Here is a 23,365-nt window from a genome sequence, read left to right as displayed (position 1 = left end):
CTTCATTCTTCTTCAGTTTCATGTGTTTTGCAAATTGTATCTTATATCTTGGGTATACTAAATTTCTGGGCTAATATCCACTTATCAGTGAGTACATATCATTTGAGTTCTTTTGTGATTGAGTTACCTCACTCAGGATGATGTCCTCCAGGTCCAACCATTTGCCTAGGAATTTCATAAATTCATTCCTTTTAATAGCTGAGTCGCACTCCATTGTGCAAATGTACCACAGTTTTTTTTTTTTATCCATTCCTCTGCTCACAATCAGCTATTGGATGGATCACAGGGCCCCCAATGGAGGAGCTAGAGAAAGTACCCAAGGAGCTAAAGAGATCTGCAACCCTGTAGGTGCAACAACATTATGAACTAACCAGTACCCCGGAGCTCTTGACTCTAGCTGCATATGTATCAAAAGATGGCCTAGCTGGCCATCACTGGAAAGAGAGGCCCATTGGACATGCAAACTTTATATGCCCCAGTACAGGGGAACGCCAGGGCCAAAGAGTGGGAATGGGTGGGTAGGGGAGTTGGGGGGAGGGTATGGGGGACTTTTGGGATAGCATTGGAAATGTAATTGAGGAAAATACGTAATAAAAATATTTAAAAAAATAAAATAAAATAAAAAAGAAAACCTTTTAAAATATAAATAAATAAATAAATAAATAAATAAATAAATAAAATGCTCTCCAGACCCCCCCCCAAAAAAATCCCATCTTCAGGTTAGTCTTGGTCATTTCACACTTTCAAATAATTTCTTCTGAGCTTAAGATCTCAATAACATAAACTTTTTGAGCTTCTACTCAAATGGAAGCATAGTGACAATTAAGCAAATAATTGGTTCCTTTCCAACTATTCAAAATATAAGCAAACTTATGACCTATGATTTCCCATAAATGTTATATAACAAACATGGCCATTTAGTGCAATGTTATATATTCAAATGTGTATGTATAGAGTTCACTTAGCCATCCCATATTCTTGGCCCCCCGGCTTCTCCCAAATTTTGGTATTATAATAACCTTTGAAGTATGTGCTACATAAATACTTTCCTTTGTTCATAATAAGAGAAGTTTGAAAAATTAACGGTCCTACTTTAAACTTTTCTAACATCTTCACAAAAATTAGTTATCAGTCAATAAACATCAACAACTGAGACTGCAAATATCCTATCAATTTCTTCTCATCCAGAAGATACTTCTATAGAGTCAATAAGTGCTTACAGGAAGTAATCAAGTTTTATTAACTACCACATACATTTGCATTAAGTGTTGATTAAGAAAAAGAAACTTAACTATATAAAAGATCTTTATAAATGTTACTACTTACATGCTTGATTAACAGTATGTAAATTTAGTAGTCTTGAATTAAGCTTAAAATATAGGAACATGTCTTTTTTTTTTTCTTTTTTAATTTAACAGCTATTTCCCTGCCATTGTGATTTTTATTCGAGAATGTCCTACTACATTTACACTGCCTGGTAAATTTCTGGGGTGAATAAATGTGTGCATGTTTGTGTGTGTGTGTTTCCATTCCATATGCAGTTCTCATGATGCCTATAGAACATTCTCTGTTGAATCTTATGCAAGTACTACAGTCAGCTTACACAAGCAATAGAAAGCCAGTGACACACCCCTCTGCCCATGTCAGCTTATTGTAACATTACACCAGAGGGTCAAGATCACCCATCGTGAAAATGTTCACACAAATGGAAAATTTTTAACAGAAATCTGGGCTTTTCTGACTGTGAAATATTTGTCAGAAATGCTGTCTGGCCACCTCTGGAGAGTTAATTTTACCTTTCTCTGAACTTCTTTTTCTTGCTATTGTTAGATTTCAATTAGAATTCCTGTTCTTGTTAGTGTACAGTGTTGTCTTTGTAAATCATTAAGCCTTCTTTGGGATTGTACCTTATGCACTGTGTCTCCCAGCGGGTACCAGTGACTCACTCATGACTGGAGACTACAACAACAGTCCCAAGGCTTGATTAGAAAGGCCCCTTTTGCTCAAACTTCCATGTTGAGAGTTGGTTTGATGCTGTCTATTCAAATGCTAAAGTCTATACCACAAGATCTGGTTGCCACAAGACAAGCAAATTCCCCTGCACACCAGCCTTTATTGTGTAAACATTGCTCCCCATCTTAAGGCTATTGGTTAAATAAAAGTGGCTACAGCCAATTACTAGGGAGAATAGAGAGAAGGAGTTTCAGTCATTGGGCTGGAGTTAACAGGTAGAGGTCACAAGGAGAGAAAGAGGAGGAAGAGGAAGTCGGAGGAAGATGTCGAGAACAGGATGTCTCCGTTAAACAGCAAGGACCAGGAGCACAAGCCTGAGTGAAATGTTTCCCCCAGGACAGACTGATGGAGAAGAAATAACCCTGAGAGACTCAAACTGCAAGTAACAAGGGACATATGACTGGGATGTAAGTTAGAATAGCTCACAACCTGCCCTATCTGGGCTTACAGCTTGTAAAAAAAAAAAAAAAAAAAAAAAAAAATACCAGGATTTTGTGTCTTTTATATGGGTTAGCTAGAATAAATAATTCATTTACACTTCCACATGATGTAAAATTATTTTTAAATATTTGCATCTGGTACAAACATCAACACTCAGGCCTCCAGCATCACACCTGATGGTTATAAGGTTTTGTGGGTCTCATCTTGGCTTCAGGGAGTTGAAAATGAGGGTTCCTGGAGTATTTGTCAGTGAAGGAACCCTCCTTAGCCTCGCTTGGAGTGGTGACAAGGAGGGCCTCCAGCATGGACTTTAGAAAGAGCTTTGAAACAGAAGATGAGGTTTCTGGATTTTTTACACCAGGATGTTCCAGCCTTATCTTAGGATCCCTAAAAGATAAATAATCTTGGTCAAGTCATTTTAATTCTTCTGGACTGTGTTCTGAAACTGAAAAATGAAGGTATTTGGAATGGTGGCTCCTTATCTGTCTTGTCGGGTTTTTTGTTGTTGTTGTGGTTTGGTTTCAGTTTGTTGTTTTGTTTGTTTTTTCAATTTTCTGACATCGTCTAAAAGATGTATTCCCCCTGGGATGCTTGTACTGGGATCAACAGTTCCTGTCATCTCTGCATTTTTCTGTGAGTTTCTTTTGTCTCTACTGTGTAGGGAACTCTTGGGACTAATTCTGTTGCAAGCAGAGGCCACAGGGAAGAAGAAAGAATCATGGGAGTTAAAACTTCCTGGGGCTAAAATTAAAGAAGAGGGAAAGCATACAGATAGATCATCAGCAATGCGTAGCACCATCCTGGGCCTCCTAATTAGACACATGTGGCTGAGAAGCCGTGAAATCAAACTGCATCGCAGAACCTAGGGGAAATGTGTAGAAAGAGAGAGAAGAAACATTTCCGTTCATTTGACCGCTTTCTCAATTGAGGTTCCCAGTTCCTAAATGGCTCTATCTCATGTCAGGCTGACATGAAACTATCCAGGACAGATCAGAAGCCCGACTCATTTTTCCCAAAAAGCATTTCTGAGTTCTGAGAATGTGTGAGACAAGGGTAGTCTGAAAAGACAATGAATACTCCCTGTCTCTTATTCAAAATGCCACTAGAGTGCGTGTTTTGTAATAAACATATTATCTTTCAGATAGCTGACAAAAGAGAGAGACTGAATTTAGGCAGGGAAAACTGTACATACGAATACATACAGGATTGAGGTTGTTAGTCCTCCAACCAAGCTGCCAAAACAGGAAAAGGCAAGAACATACAATGTGCATGTTCAGAAAAAGTTCACTACAAAATCAGAAAAAAAATAAAAGAAAAAGTCTTAACATGGAGTTAGACTTTACATAAAAATTTATAAATTCTAGACGTACAATAGAAATAATTGGATATTTAACCTTAAGACCCATCAGATAAGACTGAGGTCAAAGACAGAATTAGGAAAATCAAAGACAGGCCAATGAAAATTTCCAAGCTAAAGCCCTGAAGTTCAAGAAGGTGGAGCTGGGAATACAGAGCAAAGGTCACAGACACGTGGACCATTGGTGTGGAATCGGTGGAGAAGAGAGAGTGAAGCTGGAACAATGTCAATAACAGATAATCACAAAGTGCCGTGTGCTGCTTCCCCTTCATTAACAATATCTGTAATTCATAATTTATATTAAATTTTAATGCTGAGGCAGGAGAATGACAGGCTCTGGGTTAGAATGGACTACATACTGAGACCCAGTGTCTTAGTTAGGGTATCTATTGCTGTGAAGGGACACCCTGACCATGGCAACTTTTATAAGGAAAGCATTTAGCTGGGGCTGGCTTATCATTCAGAGGTTTAGTTCATTATTGCCATGGCACGAAGCATAGCAGTGTGCAGGAGACATAGTGCTGGAGAAGAAGAGAAGAGTTTTATATCTGGATCAGCAGCTAGAGGAAGAGAGAGTAACACTGGGTCTGACTTTAACATTTAAAACCACAAAGCCTACTCCTAGTGACATACTTCCTCCAACAAGGCCACACCTACTCCAACAAGGCCACACCTTCTAATAGTGCCTCTCCTTATGGGCCTATGCAGCCATTTTCATTCAAATACACCCAGCCTCATAAAATACACACACACACACACACACACACACACACACACACCTACACACCTACTTCTTCAGTGGTCAGAAACTCTCCAGTTTCTTCCGCCCAGTCTCCCTCTTAGCGATCTCTTTTCTCTTAGAGATGTCAATACCCTAGACTTATTAAGGAATCTGTACGCAAGTTAGGGGAACTTCATTTTCTGATACGAATCCCTTCCCTTCACTATTTATGCTTTAGTTACTTGAGAACTAGTGACCGAGCCCCACTCATAAGGTACCTGACTGTGGCAAGCCATGTATATCCTACAGTGTGGAAAGCATCTGTAAAATCTACCTGCCTCTAAATTAAAGCCTAACTCCAGGCTAAGCTATTCAAGAGAAGGATACTACTAGAATTCCCTAAAATAACTGTTTAAATGTAGGAAAATGGTTCTCATCCCCCTCTCGTTGCCTCTTCTACAAGCTAAACATTTCCATTTCTTTTTTACTGCACTTAATTTCCGGCATTAATGATGACTCTTGGCTACTGGTGTAGAAACATATTTGACACTGGTTTTAAAGGGAAGGTTTGGGGTTGGGAGAGATATCTCAGTGGGTAGAGCATCTACAATGAAAGCATGAGGACCTGAGTTCAGATCCCCAGCAGCTACATAAAAAAGCCTGACTTGCTCACACACATCTATGACCCTAACACTGAATCACTAGGCAGGAAAGAAGAGACAAGTGAATCCTTGGATCTCATTGGCCAGTTGGCTGAGACAATCAGTGTGTTTGGGTTCAGTGAAGGACCCTGTCTGGAGAATATAATGTAGAGAGGGATAAAGGAAGATGCCCAACAGCTGCCTCTGGCCTTTACATGCATGAGTTCATGCACAGATGCATCCAGAGACACACATATACAGACACACGTGCACACACACACACACACACACACACACACACACACACGCATACACCATGGAGAATATGTTACACACCTGGGAGAAATGGGTTTCAGCATCCATGTGTTCTGCTTCTTTCACGTCAACTTCACTTGGTGCTCCTCTGTGGTCACACATGTGTAAGCTCTGCTGGACATCATCTGATAGCATGTGGTCAAACAGAAAGGGCACCTGCTTCTCCAGATATCAGTGAAAACTTTGATTGCCCCCGCCCCAAATTGGGAAGGGCGTCAGCTTCTAAATGATCACCTATAACCAGAATGGTAATGCTTTTCAAGGCATGGTTCTGTATTGAAGGAAGAGGAAGGGAAATTAGACCTGCCTAAACTTAAAGAGAAAGAATACATCTAGCAAGAGAAGAATGGGTGAAAATCACTTGGGAATGTGTTTCTATAAATTAGGTAATCATGATATCAATAGAGGCATGATTAGATAATTGTAATCTTGTGTTTGGGATAGAATCCAGCTCTCAATTGTAAATACATTTAATTGTATCAAGGAACTCCTATGATGTATTAAGTGCCAGAAGAATTTGTACAATGTTATTTAAATTATTTTTTCATTTTCATAAGTAGTATTCTCTAGGACTGGGAGTGTGGCTCAGTGGTAGAGTGTCTGCTCTTTACACATAAGCCCCTGAGTTAAATACCAGTACCCTGAGAAATAATGCTGCTGTCTTTAGTATACCCTCCACACCCCTCATAATGAGCCCTTTCGAGACACGACTGACCTTTGTCAATCTCCCTACACCATTTTTTTTTAAAAAGAGGGCAGGAAAACCTTTTTCAGATATTAAAGTCAAAATATACTTCATCTTTAAAAAGGGACCTTTTTTAATAAAAATGTATACTATTGATTTTTTTCAAACAGTAGAAATGAGCCCCGTGGAGTCGTTCCTTGGTTAATTAGGTTGCCCCTAAGAATTTAACCTTGCACAAAAGGTTGATCAAAATGTGGAGCAGCTGATTACGGTGACACCCACTGAAAGAAACAAGACCAATAAACTACAAATGGCTATTTAACTGCCTAATGTTCTAGAACCAGCCATGCACACTGATCATTACGAGCGTGCTTTGGAAGGCCTGGCACAACCAATGTCTGATCATTAGAATTCTTTAAATGACAACCTAAGAAATACTCTAGCTGGCAAAGAAAGTAAGAACTAACATCAAGCAGTGGATGAGTCATAACGTTTAAAGATAACTGCGTACAACAACTGTAGATTGCATCAGAAACAATATGTATTTCTGTTCATCCTTTCTGCCTGTTTCTGGCATTTGTGAAAATAAAATCCTATAGCTTGACTTTTATTGTGTAGCACTATTGGGAACAGGACAGCCCTTTATTTTCTCAGTTGAATACCAACCATCCTAGGAACAATGTCAAAGCATTTGTCTGTCAGTGATGGCTCTTCTATTGATAGAACATTGAGCTTGTTGCCAATAAAAGGCTAATTATTTATAGTGCTGTTAAAGCAAATAAAACTCTACACTTGTACTAAGTGTAACAAGTTTATCTCGTGTTGGGGAGACCCTGAGGAGGGGTAGAAACAGCGATGGACTGGATACTGCATGTCATAGCTGAACCCAGAAGCCTGTCCCCAACCAGATCTTTGGTCTATGTGGAAGTAGGGACAAGTGAATGCAGTGTGGCCAGCCTCAACATTCTTAAGAAGATCCTACCACCCGATTCTTAACAAGTTTGTCCTGGTTTTTAATGTAGAGTTGACCTTTTCCAACAATCTAGGGAACCGTATAGATCAATCACCTCTCCAAGCTTCTGGCCTTGGAACTCCTTATTCGTTATAAGAATACAGCTTGCCAGCCAAACCAAAACATTCCAGACGAGAAACCAGAGAGCTGAGCAATATGCTAGAGCAAGTTTCTTCCTCTGCAGGATGGAGAGAATCTTGTTCGTCAGTGGATCACATGGAGAGATGCAGGAGTCCTGCCATGGTCGGTGTGGTTCCTCAAGCTCTTCATGAAGAAGCTGGCCCTGGAATTGTGTTTCCTCCTGGGTGCCTTTTCCTTGTCCCTACAGATTTCCTTGGTCCAGTCTTCTTGACAAATCATGTAGAGAAGGCACTATTTTCCTCTTTATCATTCTTTGTGGCTTTGTTCTAACCTTTTAATTTTCTTAAGTTACAACTGAAGATTGAGCTGTTTGTTTGTTTGTTTGTTTGTTTGTTTGTTTGCATTGACAGCAAGCATCCCATTACCATTATCCCCAGGAGAATCAGTTTTACAATCCTGTGTGAGAGCGTGAGAGCACTACCAAATGAAGTATGACCTTCCTTTCACACACCCAAAGCTGCAGAACTTTATTCATCTTCCTTTCTTCCCTACATGAAGCCATTCAATTCTAGAGAGCCTAGGCATGAGCTCAGACCACTTTGTGCCAGTTCTGTTAGTTAGCAAAAACAATAGTCCTTGATACTCCACACTAGGCTCGGTAGGGGGCAGTGGTGGCCATGAAGTAAGGTAAGGCGATCAAATCAGTTTTCAAAGTACAAAGTAGATGTTCTACTACTAACACGGATGGGAGAGAATCAGAAACTAATACTGGGATTTCGACAAGGCAGCAATTAATAACTTAGTTGTTTTCCTCCTTGGGGTGTGGTTCTCAGATTTTGACCCAATTAAGAAAAGCATGCTAGGCTTATTAATACACAGAAACCTGACTCCACTGGAGATGTTTAGTGGAACTCTAATTTGAGAACCACTGAGCCACAAACACTTCACAATAAGTGCTTCTCATAGTTCCAGTGAGTGTTTTAGTAAGTTATTGGTTAGAATGTTTGAGCTAGGCACAGGGATGACACATCTAGACCCAGTTACATAGAAACTGAGGCAGGAGAATCCCAGTTAATCCAGGAGTTCTGAGCTCTGGTGTGCTGTGGTGACTCATTAGTCTCCAATGAGTTTGTCATCTCTATGGTGATACCTGGCTATATCAGCCATCAAAGTACTTGCATAGTAAGCAACTGAGAGTTCAACCGTCAGAACTGATGCTGAGAAAATACAAGCCAAGCATGGTGTGGATGAGTGTCCTTGGGGCTCACTGGCCAGCCTGGCATATTTGAAAAGTTCCAGGCCAATGAGAGACACTGTCTCAAAATATCAAGATGAACAGTTCCAGAGGAACAAGAGACCTCCATTGTCCTGCAGCCTTTGCTTACACACACACACACACACACACGCACACGCACACACACACACACACACACACACACACACACACACACACACACACACAACTGGTGACCTCAGGGATTAGAATGGGACCACCACTTGGTGTCTAAATAGAGAGTAAACTGACCTGGGTCAAAATTAATCTGAATTTGTTTTTATGAATAATCTAATTTTTTTATGCTTCACACATTTCCAAAATCTGCATAGGCAACAAGCAAATACTCAGAGTGTGATCTAATAAGAATTCTAAGAGATGTGTTTGTATTTTAATTCCTTGAAAGTCAGTGCTCACAAATTAAGACAATGATCCTTCATTCTATTACTCAATGGTACCAAATCATACTATCAATAAAATAACTCAACCTCCCCAAAATTTAAGAGGGTATAGTAAAGTCCTAAGGAATGATTTCAACAGCTTTGAAGAAAATAAGCAGAAGAGGAGCCTAGAGGGCCCCATGGAGGTTGCTGGGGGAGGTAGGAAGCCCTTTGCATCATTTCTGCGTTAGAAATGCCATTGTTCAGTAAAAGCAAATAAACCGACCTTTCTTGAAGCATTTTACAGGCTGGAGCTACTTCTGGGTTTGCCTTTTTTGTAAACAATATCTAGAAGGTCTCTAAGGAGGGGTAAAGCCAGTTCCTTCCTCAGCTCTAACCAGGTTGTTAAGGCTCAGCAGGAGGGTCCATTTCACTGGTGGAGAGCCAGCTGCCAAGCTCTAGCCAGTCAGCTGAAAGTACGTTTATGCTCACCCTGAGGCTGGTGAGGCCCTAACTCAGACATGTCATGACAATGTCATGTTCAGAGGCAGACCATCCCAAAGGTACTAAGATCTTCACTCCTTCCTGGACCCCCTCTTGCATTTCTGTTGGTTGAGGTCCAGTTCACTCTATATGGTCCAATCTAGCTGGTCTTTCTTGGTCCAATGGAACTGGTGAATCACTAGTCTGAGTAACTTAGTACCCACTACAGTGGTTTTCTTCCCCAACAAGGTGAGTGTGTTTGTTGGATTTTTGTTGTGTTTTAGACACAGAATCTATAGCTCAGGCTGGCCTCAAACTTGATATATAGTGGAGGATGGCCCTAAACCCCTTATACATCTGCCTTTAACTCCCAAGGGCTGAGGTCCTTGGTGTTTACAACACCAGGATATTTGCATGGTTCTTAAACCTGGGAGTTAAAGTTGGTGACTCTTCTGAATAATGAGCCCACACTGAGCCAATCTTGTAGAGAACGCAGGAGAGACAGCAAATGCTGGCTTATTGTTCAGTTTGACTCTAGCAGCTCCATAGAGGGAAGGGGCCTCATAGGAGCTATGGTGGTTATCTCAATTAACTTTTGCTATAACACTATAGCTTTCTGATGCTTTTCTTATAGAGGCAGCTCAGAAGTAAACAACATGGCCTGAAATGATCTGTTCTAAGGTCACACCCCAAGTTAGCAGTGAGTCTGGAAGCAGAGCTAACTTAATCTGTTTGACAGCTTGAGCCCTTCCTCCAAGCAACCCCAAGAGCCCTACTATATCCAAAGACTCTCCAATTTTTCAGGGAGTCCTGTGCTGTGACTATCACCTTGGCCTGTGTGCCCTTATTACTACCACAGTTCCAATATTTAAGACATTGTTCAATATCTAGCAGTTAATGAATTTTAAATCCTATTGGCTTGAATAACCTCCTACTAGCAGCTCTATGCCTGTGTCGAATGATGGCTGCAATCTTCAAAGCCTTGTCCTAAAGCTAAAATGGCAGAAGGTTAAGTCCCAGGCTGAGAATTTTGATGCGGTTATAGCATAGGAGCCCATGTAAGCTTTCTGGATCTTCATAACATCATTGGTGTAGAAAGAATCTCGTGTGCAATGTGTGGAAGCATCACCTGTCAGTAAAATGCTGTTGCCTATTAGATTAGGCAGGAAATAGAGGTGGAAGTTGCGGTACAAAGAGAAGATTTCTGGGATACAGTCAGGCACAGGAGGTTTCACAGGGAACTCTAAGGAAGACACTATGTAGCACAAAACTGAAGGAGAGGTAGCCATGTGGTATGACTTAGACTAGTTTAAACAGGATAATTGAATTATGAGCTAGTAGAAAACAGCTAAAGCTTTTGGCCTAAGCATTTTATAAGAAGTCTCAGAGTTATTATTTGGGGGGAGCAAAGAGGCTGGTTAGAAAAGCTCACAGTTACAATTGTTGCCTAGAACCTGAGAAATCCTCTAAAGGAGAAGAGTAACAAAATCCTTGGGTGTGTGCACACATGGAAAGTACCTAGAATTCAGTCGTCAGCCCAGCCTTTTGTTTGTTTAGAAAGGATGAACCAGCCTCTCCGGAAATCCCAGCAGGAGGCTCAGGATCTGAAATGTTATAACAGGCTCATCTGTCAATGATCAAAATAGATGGTTGGTTTTGGGTTTTTTTTTTTTTCAATTTTTCTCCAGGGAAGGTAAAATTAGTCTCTAGACTAGCAACCAGAAAAGACACAGTCTCAAAAGCAGGATAGCACCACCTTCATTAAGTGTTCCCTTCACCCTTTAGGAAAGGCACCTCATGCATCCTGTTGTGACATGTGAAGTTCTACCATGTTTGAGCCCCTAACTCTAAAACTTATGGCAAACCCCGGCATAATTTCAGAGTTCTCTGTAAGTATGGATTGAGCTGACTTTGGTTGATAACTCAGCAGCTCTCTTTAAACAGTGCTCCTATACCTGCTCGCGTCATTTGACCTTTAACCAAATAAGAGTCAGAGTAAAGGGAGAGATTATGAAGTTCCCAGAGTCAATATCATCATACTGCTGTGGCAATGTCATAACACCAGATTCCCCCTCTTTGTAGATCAGAATAAACCTAAGAGCCTATTACTTCTTGCTACATAGTTATTGGACTTTGATGTTTGATGGTGATCAGATGAAACAAAAGGAAACAAGGGCTTAAAATGGACAGGCACACAGAACACTGAGATAGAAAAGGGGGGAGGAGTTGTGTTTTGGTGTGGGGCCCTTTAGTGTGAGGCAGTTATGGTTATAACACAATGGAAACATGTAGTCCTCCAGAGAACTACAACTAGCATAGTCATAGCCACAGCATTTCAGGCAGTGCTGAACCGTAAGCATTATAAGGTCAAGTCATAAAAAACGTTTTTTTGACTTTCAGTATTCACTATTATTAAGCCAAGGAAGTAAATAATATTCTGAAAAGGTGCTAAAGAGTGCTACTGATGAAATTAAAATTATATTGTACTAAAACATGAATGATTAATCCGTCCTGTCCACCACATGGGCTTCCAGAGGGTTCCAGATGGCGGCACTGAATTTACTGAGCATCTCAGAATGAGTGGTTAACTGCTGATGCTCATCCACAAACAACCCACACGGGGCCTACATCCACCCTCCAGTTTCCGATGGCAAGGGGAGACGGTGTTAGCACCTATTCCAGAGTTCCATCTCTGTGAATCATCAAGAACTGACTTTGATGCGGCCATTGGCTGGATGGGTGGGAACTGGCACCACCCCAATGCCACGGCTCACTTCCACATTCCTATGAGTCAAGTGGCCACATGGCAGAATCAGCCTGACTGAAGCAGGAGAAAGGATTTGTGGAACGGGAACTCCGCATGTGCAAATCCTAAAGAACACTAGTCGTCAAGAGAAACAGGGCACCTAACAAGGCCTGGAGTTTTCTTTTTGCGGTCATTTTATTTTTTTTAAAGATGTCTTTTAGGGTCTTTCTGATGTATCCCAGGGTGGCTGTGAGTCTATATTACTCCTGTGTGTCGCTATGCATGGTTCACATCAGTTACCTTTGTAAGCACACCTCACTATTTAAACGTTAAAGAAAGGGACTTTGTTTTCCCCATCAAAAATCCCCAGAATGCACTAAACACATGCATATTTGCATGAACACATGCAAACAAACACGATATGAGGAGACCCGACCCTAGTGCGAGTTTGATTCTCTTCAAATAGAATCATCACAAGGAGATTAGCTATGTGGCTTTGGAGTTTCTTAATTTACCAACATATTTGAAGGTCTTTTGTTTGGGAATAGTAAGTAGATGGTAAGTGGGTGTCAGCTTACCATTCTAGATGGACTTAACATGCTGTTCACTATACCAAAGTCACATGACTAAATTATCTTCAAAATGTCAAGGGCACTGATGAAAATTGAGCTCTCCCTGCTTCCTCTGAATTATAAGCTTCCCTTTGACATTTCAAGACACCTTTTCTCACTTCAGTCTTCCCAGCTGCTCCTCCCTGAAAATGCAACAACCTGCTGGTAATTCCCACTTGGAGAAAGACAAAGGAAAGCCATGGGATGGATAGCATTTGAATACCAAGGAAATAACCTGTGATCTAGAGAATAGCAACTTGGACAGTGTCTTCTGAAAGCTTCCAGAAATAGGTCCTCCTAGCCTCGTGGGAAGAATAGAACCTCCCTACGCAGAGGCACAGCCGCCCCCACATCCACCCTAGTACCTATCAAAATTTTGAGAGTCAGGGGAACCTTCTCCAGTTTGACCAGCAAGCCTCTGTTGGTATGTTCACCTTTCCTACTCTGAGAAGATAGAGAGGTAGTGAGTGGGAGGTCTCACACTCATTGCTTCAGCAAAAAGACTCCTTGAACATGCCCATCAGAGGAAGCTGGAGGGATCCTGCAGACTCCTCAAGTTGCCATCCCAAGAGTCTACCTAGAAGTCCAAAAGATTCTTTTCACTAACTGTCACCCTTGCGACCCCAAACATGGTTGCCTTCAAATCCTGAAGGAGCCATCAATACAGCCAACACAATCTGGCCACAAGCAAAGCCAAGTAAAGAGGATGACATTGCTGCCCATCAGCCCAGCAGTCAGGTATTCCTCCCAGGGAGGAAAGAGCCACATTGCCCAGCCTTACCATACAACACCTAAAGATTCTCAGGTAAAGCCTCTGCTTTATAACCAAAAAGACCACAGAGTTATCCCAACATCCAAAGACAGGAGGCCCTACCATGGGAGATAGCACAGGAAGATGTCAGAATACATGTAACTTTTAATAGCACTAACCACTCTGGTAAAATGGCAGCATTTCAGAAAGAAGGGAAACAGATTGACTCTAGCTCATTCTCTCCTGTGCCCTTGAAGACAGTTTAAGTAAGGCCACCAATGGTCTTTAAGGCACAGTATAGCAATGAATGGTCCTCTTGCAAATAGACACCACTTTAAGATACTTTGGTGTCTGATTTAAAGGAGGAGAAAGAATTCATTATTCAAAGTTCTTATTCCCCAACCCAACTTTACCCTTAAACTAATCCAGAGCGTTTTAGCTTCAAGAGTGAAATTACTCTCCTCACTGTATCTGCTTTGGAATTCTGGACAAGTCAGAGCAAGACTGAACCAATTATTTTTAAACTCTCTTTCAGGGTGAAGAGCCACATCACTCCAGATATGTATGCATCTTTTCATTACCGAGCTGTGATGGCTATTAGCTCTTCAGGTTTACACCTTCATTCATGTTCTCAGGAGCGAGCCTGTTGCTACACTTTCAAAAGCCAAACCAAACAAAAACAATTGCTCTACATTTGTGGCTACAAAAATCTCCACTTTCGGAGTGCCCTTTAAGAGGGCATGACAAGTGCAGGGACAAGAGTCCCTACTTGTAGGGGACAGGGTGTAACAGTCCCAAGAGCTCATGGCTTTTGTTTTGAATTGTCAGTATGTTGGCCCTATGACTTAATTAGCATCTATTTAGTACTGGTTTTATCTGGTAGAGGAAATAGAATGGCCAAAAATATTCACCAGCCTTTCAAAAGGAAATTCAAAAGACTGGGGATAAAAGAACAGGAAGTTCCATTTAAACAAGCAAGACCTTTAAGAAAGAAAGAGAGAGAGAGAGAGAAAGAGAGAAAAAGAGAGAAAGGAAAGAGAAGAAAATAACCCACTGCCTCCTATGACAACTGTGGCCTCACCTACAATTACAGAGGAAGTGGGCAGCCAGCTCTCAGCTTGAAGCATGGCCCCCACTGTTTTGCCTTCCTAGCTGGGGATAGTTTCTGTGAAAGGAAAGAACAGCTCTGTGCCTAATTTTACCCACTTGATTAATCAGATTGGCAAGAAAGCCCCTACTTCATTTGGAAAAATCCCAGAGGAGGGAAGGGGACTGTGACACCTATTTGTCCCAGTCAACATGACATCAGCCCACATATAGAAACCGAAGTAGAGGAAAATGCAAATTATTGTGTCTAGTATATCTGTTTGCTATTACAACATCACGAATCATGCCCCAAATGTTGAAATTCTAGTGGCTATTTCCTGTAGGCCTGTGGGTCCACAGAGGTTTGCTTATATGGTCTGTGCTGGGCTCAGCTGAGCAGTTCAGATCCTTGTGTCCTTTGTCCCTTTTCCTGGACCAAAAAGCATATGATGCTTTTTGATGGGAGAGGTTTAAGGGCACAAAGGAGTCATGCAAAGCTTCTTTCTTCTGGACTTTGAATCTCATTTAATTTTACTGACCAAAGTAAGCCACTTGGAGAATTGAGCTCAGGGACTATGTGCACTCAGAACAGCACTAAGGTAGTGTGTAGCAATGGTGTGGATACAAGACACAGTGAAGAGAGGAACCACATGCTAATCCGCTATAGGTGTGAGCTGGGATAAAGAGCACAGATGTGTCAGACACAGAGAAGAGGAGAACACATTCATAGATGGATAGTGTGGTGAAGTTGGTTAGAGTCTGTCGTCATGCACAGCTTAGTAGGATGCTTAGGAATCCTCCAATTTGAATAGGGTTGAGTGGATGGGACGATGCAATCAGGTAGATACAGGGTGGCCATCTGGTTTAGATGAGTGAATATGAGCAGTGGATTTTTTTAAAAGGAAGAAAAAAGAAAAAGGAAAGACAGAGACTGCTGCTAGGTATTGTAGAAGAGAAAGTTTATTGTAGATAAAAGGAAGAGAATATAGACAGAGGCAGAGACATCTGTAGGGGCAGTTTTTGATATTAAGGTCCTGTTCCCCAATTGGTTCTTGATCTGTCAGTAAAGAAATCCGTGGGTCAATTGCTGAGCTAAAAGTATAAGCAGGACTTCTGGGTCCCTGGGGCAAGCAGAGAGATGCAAGGGAAGAGAGACAAAGAGTTTGTGATGCATCTAAAGAAGAAACATTGACCAGCCATGTGAGATCTCATTCAGGCTGCTCCTATAAGTGGGTGGTCAGGGGCATTTAGCACAGACTAGATGCCACTGACCAACTAAGTTATGACAGGTGGGAGGTACAAAGCTAAGAGTAATAATAAGGGCACATTTTCTAGGTGGGAGATAGTAGTGCCCAGCAATTGTCCCAAGAAGGCAAGTTAAAAGTGAACAACTGTGTGTGTGTCTTTTATCAGTGGATTCAAAGGAAGCCAGGTGGGAGCTGGTAGTGCAGCCACTTCCCAGAACAAAGGTGGGCAGCACAAAACTATATACAACAGACACATGGGAAAGTCCAGAGTGGACAAGACTCTGAGCCTTGTGACGAGACAGGGGAGGAGAGGGGGAAGAACCAGACCAGCCAGGTCAGGAGGGTAAAGGGTAGACCAAAAGAGAGCAGGTAACCAAGACAGCTGGATTTTCTAGGGAATAACCACTGAAGGCACTGGGCTGGAGAGTTAAGGGTAGAGCATGAGGTATGCCAGCCATGCCCTGTAACATGTAGGGACCGGAGGATGCTGGGAGAACCCATCAGCTAGGTCTGTTTGTTGTGTTAAATAGGCACCTCTGCCACTTGCCCCAGGGTTTGAGACACAACAAGGAGAACCTGTAGAAGGGCAGAGGATGAGAAGCTGGGTTTAGGCTGTGATGAAGACTAGAGTTCAAAGAGATGTCCCAGGCTGTGATATTTAGGGCAACCACCCAGATTTGGGAAAAGCTGAAAGAGATGTTGACCAGAATGACTTCTGAGCTTCTGTTCGCACAGCCAGGTGGTTAACCATCCTCTTCACTGAGCTAGTCAAATTCAAGGGAAGGACCCTGCTTCTCACCAGCATTTCTACTGTCCCCTTATGACATGAGCGTGAACTCAAACTCACTTCAAGTCTGCTATTGCCAAAGATGCCCCCTGGGAAAGAATCTATACAGCACCTCTTTATTAATGAGTAATGCAGAGTCTCATTTACCCCTGAGCACAGCCAATATATTCCTTTCATTTCCTCTCTTTTACATTCATCCCAATGTCAAAGCTTTCCCAAGACTCCAGCGTTCAGTCAGTACCCAGCTAGAGTCTATTCACAAATCAATTTATTACAGGAAAATCAGATGAGGGGAGGGAAGAGAAGCTGCTGCCAGGCTGTCTTTACCACAGTCATTTAACTATCCCCAGAGTGTTTGCATTCTGACAAAAGACATGGCTAGAGCCAAACCTGGGTGGCTGTGTTAAAGGGCATTTTAATCAGAAGGAAGCAATTAGAGAGATCATGTGGACAGGGAGCCCTTCCTGGCATGATCCTTAATCACAGGGTCTCTGCTCGTCTTCAGTCCTTCCCTGCTGCTGAAAAGAAAACGCACACTCTGACTTTTCTTGAGAGTGAACACTAATTCTCAATATCAAAGGGAATAGAGGAAAGTTAAATATACCAAAAATAACTAGCATGATAGCCAAATGGCAAAACATTTGAGAATCTCTCTTGAGGAAGAAATCAGACAAAATAGTTTGCTAATACTTCCCAAGTAAGATCAGTGTGGGGTCGCCATTAGAGGGCAGCATTCCCTGAGTTAAGGTCCTGGGATCCAGAACCTAAGTTTGGATTCTGTCTCCAGTTCTTTCTCGCAACAGATCTTGGTCCATGTTCTTCAGAGCTCTGGGTCATATTAACTATGAAGTATAGCTACAGATAGTATCCGTGTGTCCATCTCTTTTCTCAAAGTCATGCCCCGACAAATGCAACTCAGGGGAAAAGGCATTTTTTGGCTCACAGTTCCTGGGTACAGTCCATCATGGCAGGAGTTGGGAGGCAGGTGGAAGGCAGGCCATTCTGCTGTTTAGTTTGATTTTCCTATTGGTTCAGTCCAGGATCCACACCACATAGTGGTGTCCCCATAGGCCACAAGATGGATCTTCCCATCTCTCTTGACCTAACCCAGATAATCTTTTATAGCCATCTCCAGAGGCTAACTCAATCCAGGGAATCTCTCACAGCTGTGCCAAGTGGTGTGTCTCCTAGGTATTTCTCTATCCTGTCACTTTGAATTGTCAGTGCTAATCATCATGGCTTCACAACTTTTTTCATTGATCAATTAGTTGTTATTGTAGCTAGTGGTTTGTTTGGGGTTTTTTTTGAGAAAATTCCTTTATTCAATAATTCCTCATGCAGGTGACTGGTTCATTCTTTCTAAAATATCATGATGTCAGAGGTAAGTGTTCAGTCATGGAAAAGCTCATCGACTTCCAGTGCACCACAAAATTGCACATACCCAATCTTTATTCAAAGCTTGCTAGGTGTTGTTTTCCTCTTAGGGAAACCAAGACCCAAGGGAACATGCCAAGGTCACCACAAGGAAGTGATGACAGTCTCGGTTGGGGATCTAGGATTTAGGCCATACAGTTGTAGTGTGATACTGTTGGCTTCCGGTGGCTACTGTAATGTAGGACCCCAACCAGGTGACTAAACAAGTGAAGGTTAAAATAATTATATTGTAACATGCAAAAATTGTATGTTTGTTGGGGGAAACTGGGTACCAATTCAGAGCTCATTTAAATGAATATTTCCAGTAGATAATCAACAGAGAACTGAATATATCCACTTTGCTTTTTAGAAGGAGAAATTTTCGTGTTTAGGACAGCAAAACTCAGAAGACAGCAATGACTCACACATGGCGCTAAGTTCAGCTGGACTCACTGAAACTTCTGTCATTAGGGGGTCAGACCCATGCCTTCCCAGAGTGCCCAGAAATCTAATCCACAGCTGAGCTTTGCAGAAGAGAGGCTACTCTCTGGAGCACTCTATAGTTCTTCATGTTGGACAAGAGTAGTCTTTTTAATTGCTTTCTCTCATCTCTGTTTGGTTACAACTGTGTTTCTCCGTATTCTTATTTGTCCATATTAATTTTTGATGTTCAAAGAAAATTCGCATTCACACAGATTGTGTTATACCCAGAGGCATCCCCACCCTCCCAGAATGAGCAGCTTTGTGCTTTGACCATTGAGGTGAAAAGCCAAGGACTTGGCTCGGGGCCTGCATATACCAGATGCCCTCTCTCCACTCCATATGGGCAAATTCCCATCAATACTGACCTGTGTCATTCTAAATGAATGTCTTATATTAGAAAGAACTCCAGAAAGGGGGGGAGTGGTGGGAGTAATATAATGTATTTTGAGTTTGTATATACATATGATTATATGTAATATATAATTATAATTGTATGTATTATATATTATATGAATTATATTATTCATTTAGGAGCCACACTCTAAAACCAAATTTCTCTGAAGGCTGCCAGCATTTTATTGCATAGGCCAACATTTCTATTTATTCAATAAGCTCATTTGAATACAGCTCTAGCCCATGCTAGATGATTAAATTCTCTGATATGTCAGTCCTACTACAGCCACCTGAGAAATATAAGAGGAAAACAATGGAGTTAGAGAAAGGAGGGAGGGAGGAAGGGCAGGAGAGAAGGCGGGAGAGGGAGGCAGAAGAGAACATTCTGGAATGAATGTAGAGACTTCTAAAGGAAATGTCCTGGTTGGAGTTTAGAGAGGAATTGGTATCAGACAGTGGAGATAAATGGGAGTGGAACAGAAAGGAAAATGCAGAATGAGTCTGGAGCCTAGCATGTAGCAGCTAGTTATCCCCAGAGTACGAAGTGCAGGCTTTGTGATTGTTCCATTTACTTAACACATGGTTTACTGAGCCCTAACTGAACAGAGGGATTTAGAGGAGCCAGGAGTTTAGTTAGGATAATGCAGAATTAAGGCAGGAACCTACAAAGCGACCTTTGAAAGTCAATCACTTTCCAAGGGGGAGAACAGCATGAGAGAATTATTTCATCCATTCCTGTTCATCAGCTTGGGAGACACAGAGAAAGGGCAGGTAAAACAGATTCTAAAACTCCAGGGAATGGAGCTAATTGAATAAATCTGAGCCTATCCTTATTTACACAGTCCTCGTTTAAGCTACTTAGCATTGGTACCCAAGGGCCTGAGCCTCCTGCATTAAACAGTAACAGGCCTGTGAAAACGGGGCCAGTACGCCCCCATCCCTGGCATAAAACCATTTTTATTACAGTCCAGTCCCTGTTTTCAGGTAGTGAACTGCAAAGCAACAAACACCAGAAGGCACACAGGCGTGGATTATGAATGACTTGCATATATGGTCTATATCTTTCCTTATCTGTACAGGATAGAGATCCCCTGGAATATCTCAACTTTTCTAGCAATTCTCATTTTTCTCTAAAATAAAAACTACTGACCTCCAACAACCAGCTGTGGGTTGCAAAGTGCACCAGGGTCACCTCCTGCTCGCCTCTGAGGCAGTGTGCACCATTTGAAAAGACCTGTGGATCTAAAGACTCTCTTTTAGTCTCAGGTCAAACAGATAGGGTGCTCTGGATGAGTTAAGATTATACATAGTTAATGAGAATGAAAAAGCCATGCTGTCTTCTTGTGACCCTACTATGGCTCAAAACTGAAGTAACCTGACTTTCCATCAAAGAACAAGTACATAGCAGCCATGCCTATGACCAGAGTTGTCTGACAAATAACTTGCCTGCATCCTGGCTCTCAGCTCTCACCTTTATTCTCTCAAGCACAGGTTCTGTGAGCACAAGCAGAGTGCTATGATACTAAATCTGTATGGACTTGAGGTGTTGCCCCCAGGGACCTTCTAGTGTCTGATGGGGCTACTGATTATCTATCTGTGTCACCTACTGCTGCTGAATCCAGGTCCCATTGATTCAGTCTACACTCATAGCATGTTGGTTATGGGGCAGATAGTGTTATAAGCAAAAGGGACTTTCCAAATGATTAAAATCTAGTAGAACTCTGATATGGACCCATTTGGATGGAAGCCTCACCTAGAACAAGTTATAAGACATGAGTTATTGGAACCAGGTGACTACCAGTCTTTTATAAGTGACCCATTTGAGGAGATAAGCCTCCCCCCTCCAGAATGGTCTCTTCTGAAATTATTCAACCCAAGTCTAGCTGCACCTATATGACAAGTACACCATGAAAGGTCACCATTTGGATTAGAACCCCCTTATGGGGCTGGCTGGTGGACAGTTCATCTCTAGTTGCTATAAGACTTATAATTGTCCACTCCTGATCTTCAGCCTCACAAAGGTGTCTTCCAACCAGGGTGGCATCTTGTGAAAGTAGAAGCCATGGTGACAGATAGATGTATCATACATACAGTGCAGCAATGGTGGCAGATCATTAGCTATGAAAGAATGTAACACTTGGAGTATTTGGGAGACTTTCCTCATGGCTCTACTGGCAGGAACATCAAATCCCTTATGATCTAAGAGACTGAAAAATGTATCAATGTTGGTGGGTTTTAAGCTAGTTTTGCTCTTGGGGGGTCTATGTGATGGTTTGAATCAGTATGTTGCCATTTTGTCCTATTGACAGAGTCCTTTGCCTTACCGAAGCGTTTCAGTTTCATGAGGTCTCGTTTATCAATTGTTGATCTTAGAGTCTAAGTCACTGATGTTCTGTCCAGGAAATTGTCTCCTGTACCAATGCATTCAAGATTATTTCCCACTTTCTCTTCTAGTAGGTTAATTCTTTAAATGAATGATTCCCATACTTCCAGCAGTTCATAGACTCCTCCCGCACTGATGGAGAAACAAAGTAAGCAGAGCCCAGTAAAGAAACAGTATCCTGTTACCCGGAAGAGGAAGAGTACAAGCCTTTAGCTTGCAACAATGCATCATCCATCAGCCAAGGTGTGAATGTTCATTCTGGAACTAGGAGAAAGGAGAAAGGCAGCAAGTGAGTTCCATTCCACTCCTTTCCTGAAGAGAGCTTCAGTGAATCCCCACAGTGACCCTTAACCCTGTCACTATAAGTAATGATGTGGTTTCTTTTTTCTTCCTGTTGTCCATCTGAGTCCAAAAGAACCAAGATGGCTTTTCTTCAAGAGAGGAATGACAACACACAAGGTCATTTTGTTTTTAATTAAACATCTTGTGGCCAAGAAAGTAACAGCAGGGAAGAGCCTCTTTGCTTGGCTTTATCTCTGTATGAAGGCAGATGGCAGGGAGAAAATATAAATGACATCATTTTATCCATAGGATCAGGTCCAGGAACACACTAAATAATGCCACTTCACGTGACAAAACAGGGCTAATTGCCAGTGGGTGATGGATTCTGAAAGACATGGAAGCAAGCCATTTTAACACAGTGACGCTTTGCAACATGAACTTTATAACTTGGATACAAAGTGACTTAGAAAGAGCTCACTTTGAAAGGAACTTGAGTATCTTCACCCACCCTGGGAGGCATTCAGCCCCGTGCAAGTGGTGAACATTAAAAAATTAACGAGGTACTACAAAAGCAGATTCCACAAGTGCTCCTCTATGTCTGAGACAATCAGATTGGGTCTAGTGGATTTTCTTATGTGTTCATCTATTGAAGAGTCATCAATCTAAACCAGTGGACCCTGGGTCTTTATGACACAAGACAAGAAGGTCCTCTGATATGTCAAATTTTTCCTTCCTATGTTGTGGGCAGAGGGAGGGAGCTAGACTCTACCCTCCTGGTTTTTTGAGACAAGAGGGGGCTGGTGCTGGGTTCACCAGTGGATACCATTTGCAGTGCACATACAACAGGGCCTATGGGAAAGTACTATACCCCATTCTGTTAATTAATTCAGAAGGAGGAGGAGAAGAGGAAGAAGAAGAAGAAGAAGAAGAAGAAGAAGAAGAAGAAGAAGAAGAAGAAGAAGAAGAAGAAGAAGAAGAAGAAGAAGAAGAAGAAGAAGAAGAAGAAGAAGAAGAAGAAGAAGAAGAAGAAGAAGAAGAAGAAGAGGAAAAGAAAACACCCTACGGGGCTCTAATCCCAGCAGCTTCATTTACTGTTTCCTATCCTTGGCTACTTAAATCAATTCTTCCAGCTTCCAGTCTTTTCCTCCAAAGGTGGGATAAGTCATCAAGGCATATCTACAGTGTCTGTGATAAGGGAGCTGCTCCCAGAGCTTGGTGCTTGCAACACTTTATCAATATTAGTCCTATTGGTAGCAACAGTAGTAGTTTTGAAGGACTTGGAAAACTGCTTGTCCTTAGAGCCAGGTGTTTGAATGACTTTCACTTTTCTTTCTTTCTTTCTTTCTTTCTTTCTTTCTTTCTTTCTTTCTTTCTTTCTTTCTTTCTTTCTTTCTTTCTTTCTTTCTTTTAAACAGTGTGTATGGGACAAGATCTATTACCTGAGAATGTGACTTGATGATGGTTTGGCAACCCCATGGTTACTAGGGCTGCCGTCCGCCAGTATATTTTTCTGCCAAGTCGGATGCAGGGTGCCTTCCTCATATAAAAGCAGAGTGAACATAAAAGGGGAGGGTCATTTCTTCCCAGATATCCTGAGGCCTCCCCTGAGCTGCAAACTCTCAGGGGTGCATGGCAGGGGGGCATGGAGCTAGTTTGTTCCATCAGGAGGAAAGGGCCTAACAAAGGAAGGAGTGGCCAGCTAATTGCGGGGCTGTCTGTTCCCTATAGCAACTGATTCCAGAGTGTGTGCTGGACCACTGTGTGAGTGCGCACTGGACTGT

The 23,365-nt window shown here is 41.9% G+C and overlaps 1 protein-coding gene across 1 annotated transcript in view; it reads left to right on the top strand.

The window, feature by feature from the left end:
- The window catches only part of C10H12orf74 (chromosome 10 C12orf74 homolog), a 28,399-nt gene extending 14,845 nt beyond the window's left edge, over nucleotides 1-13,554 (top strand). Inside the window, 1 exon segment of the mRNA XM_021173495.1 lies at nucleotides 13,122-13,554. Coding sequence (XP_021029154.1) covers nucleotides 13,122-13,554 — 433 coding nt within the window.
- The last annotated feature ends 9,811 nt before the right edge of the window (nucleotides 13,555-23,365 follow it).

Source organism: Mus caroli, chromosome 10 (assembly GCF_900094665.2).
Source record: "Mus caroli chromosome 10, CAROLI_EIJ_v1.1, whole genome shotgun sequence".
In the NCBI taxonomy this organism is placed as follows: domain Eukaryota; kingdom Metazoa; phylum Chordata; class Mammalia; order Rodentia; family Muridae; genus Mus; species Mus caroli.
The sequence above is the reverse complement of the archived record's forward strand: the minus strand, read 5'-3'. Positions and strand labels throughout refer to the sequence as shown.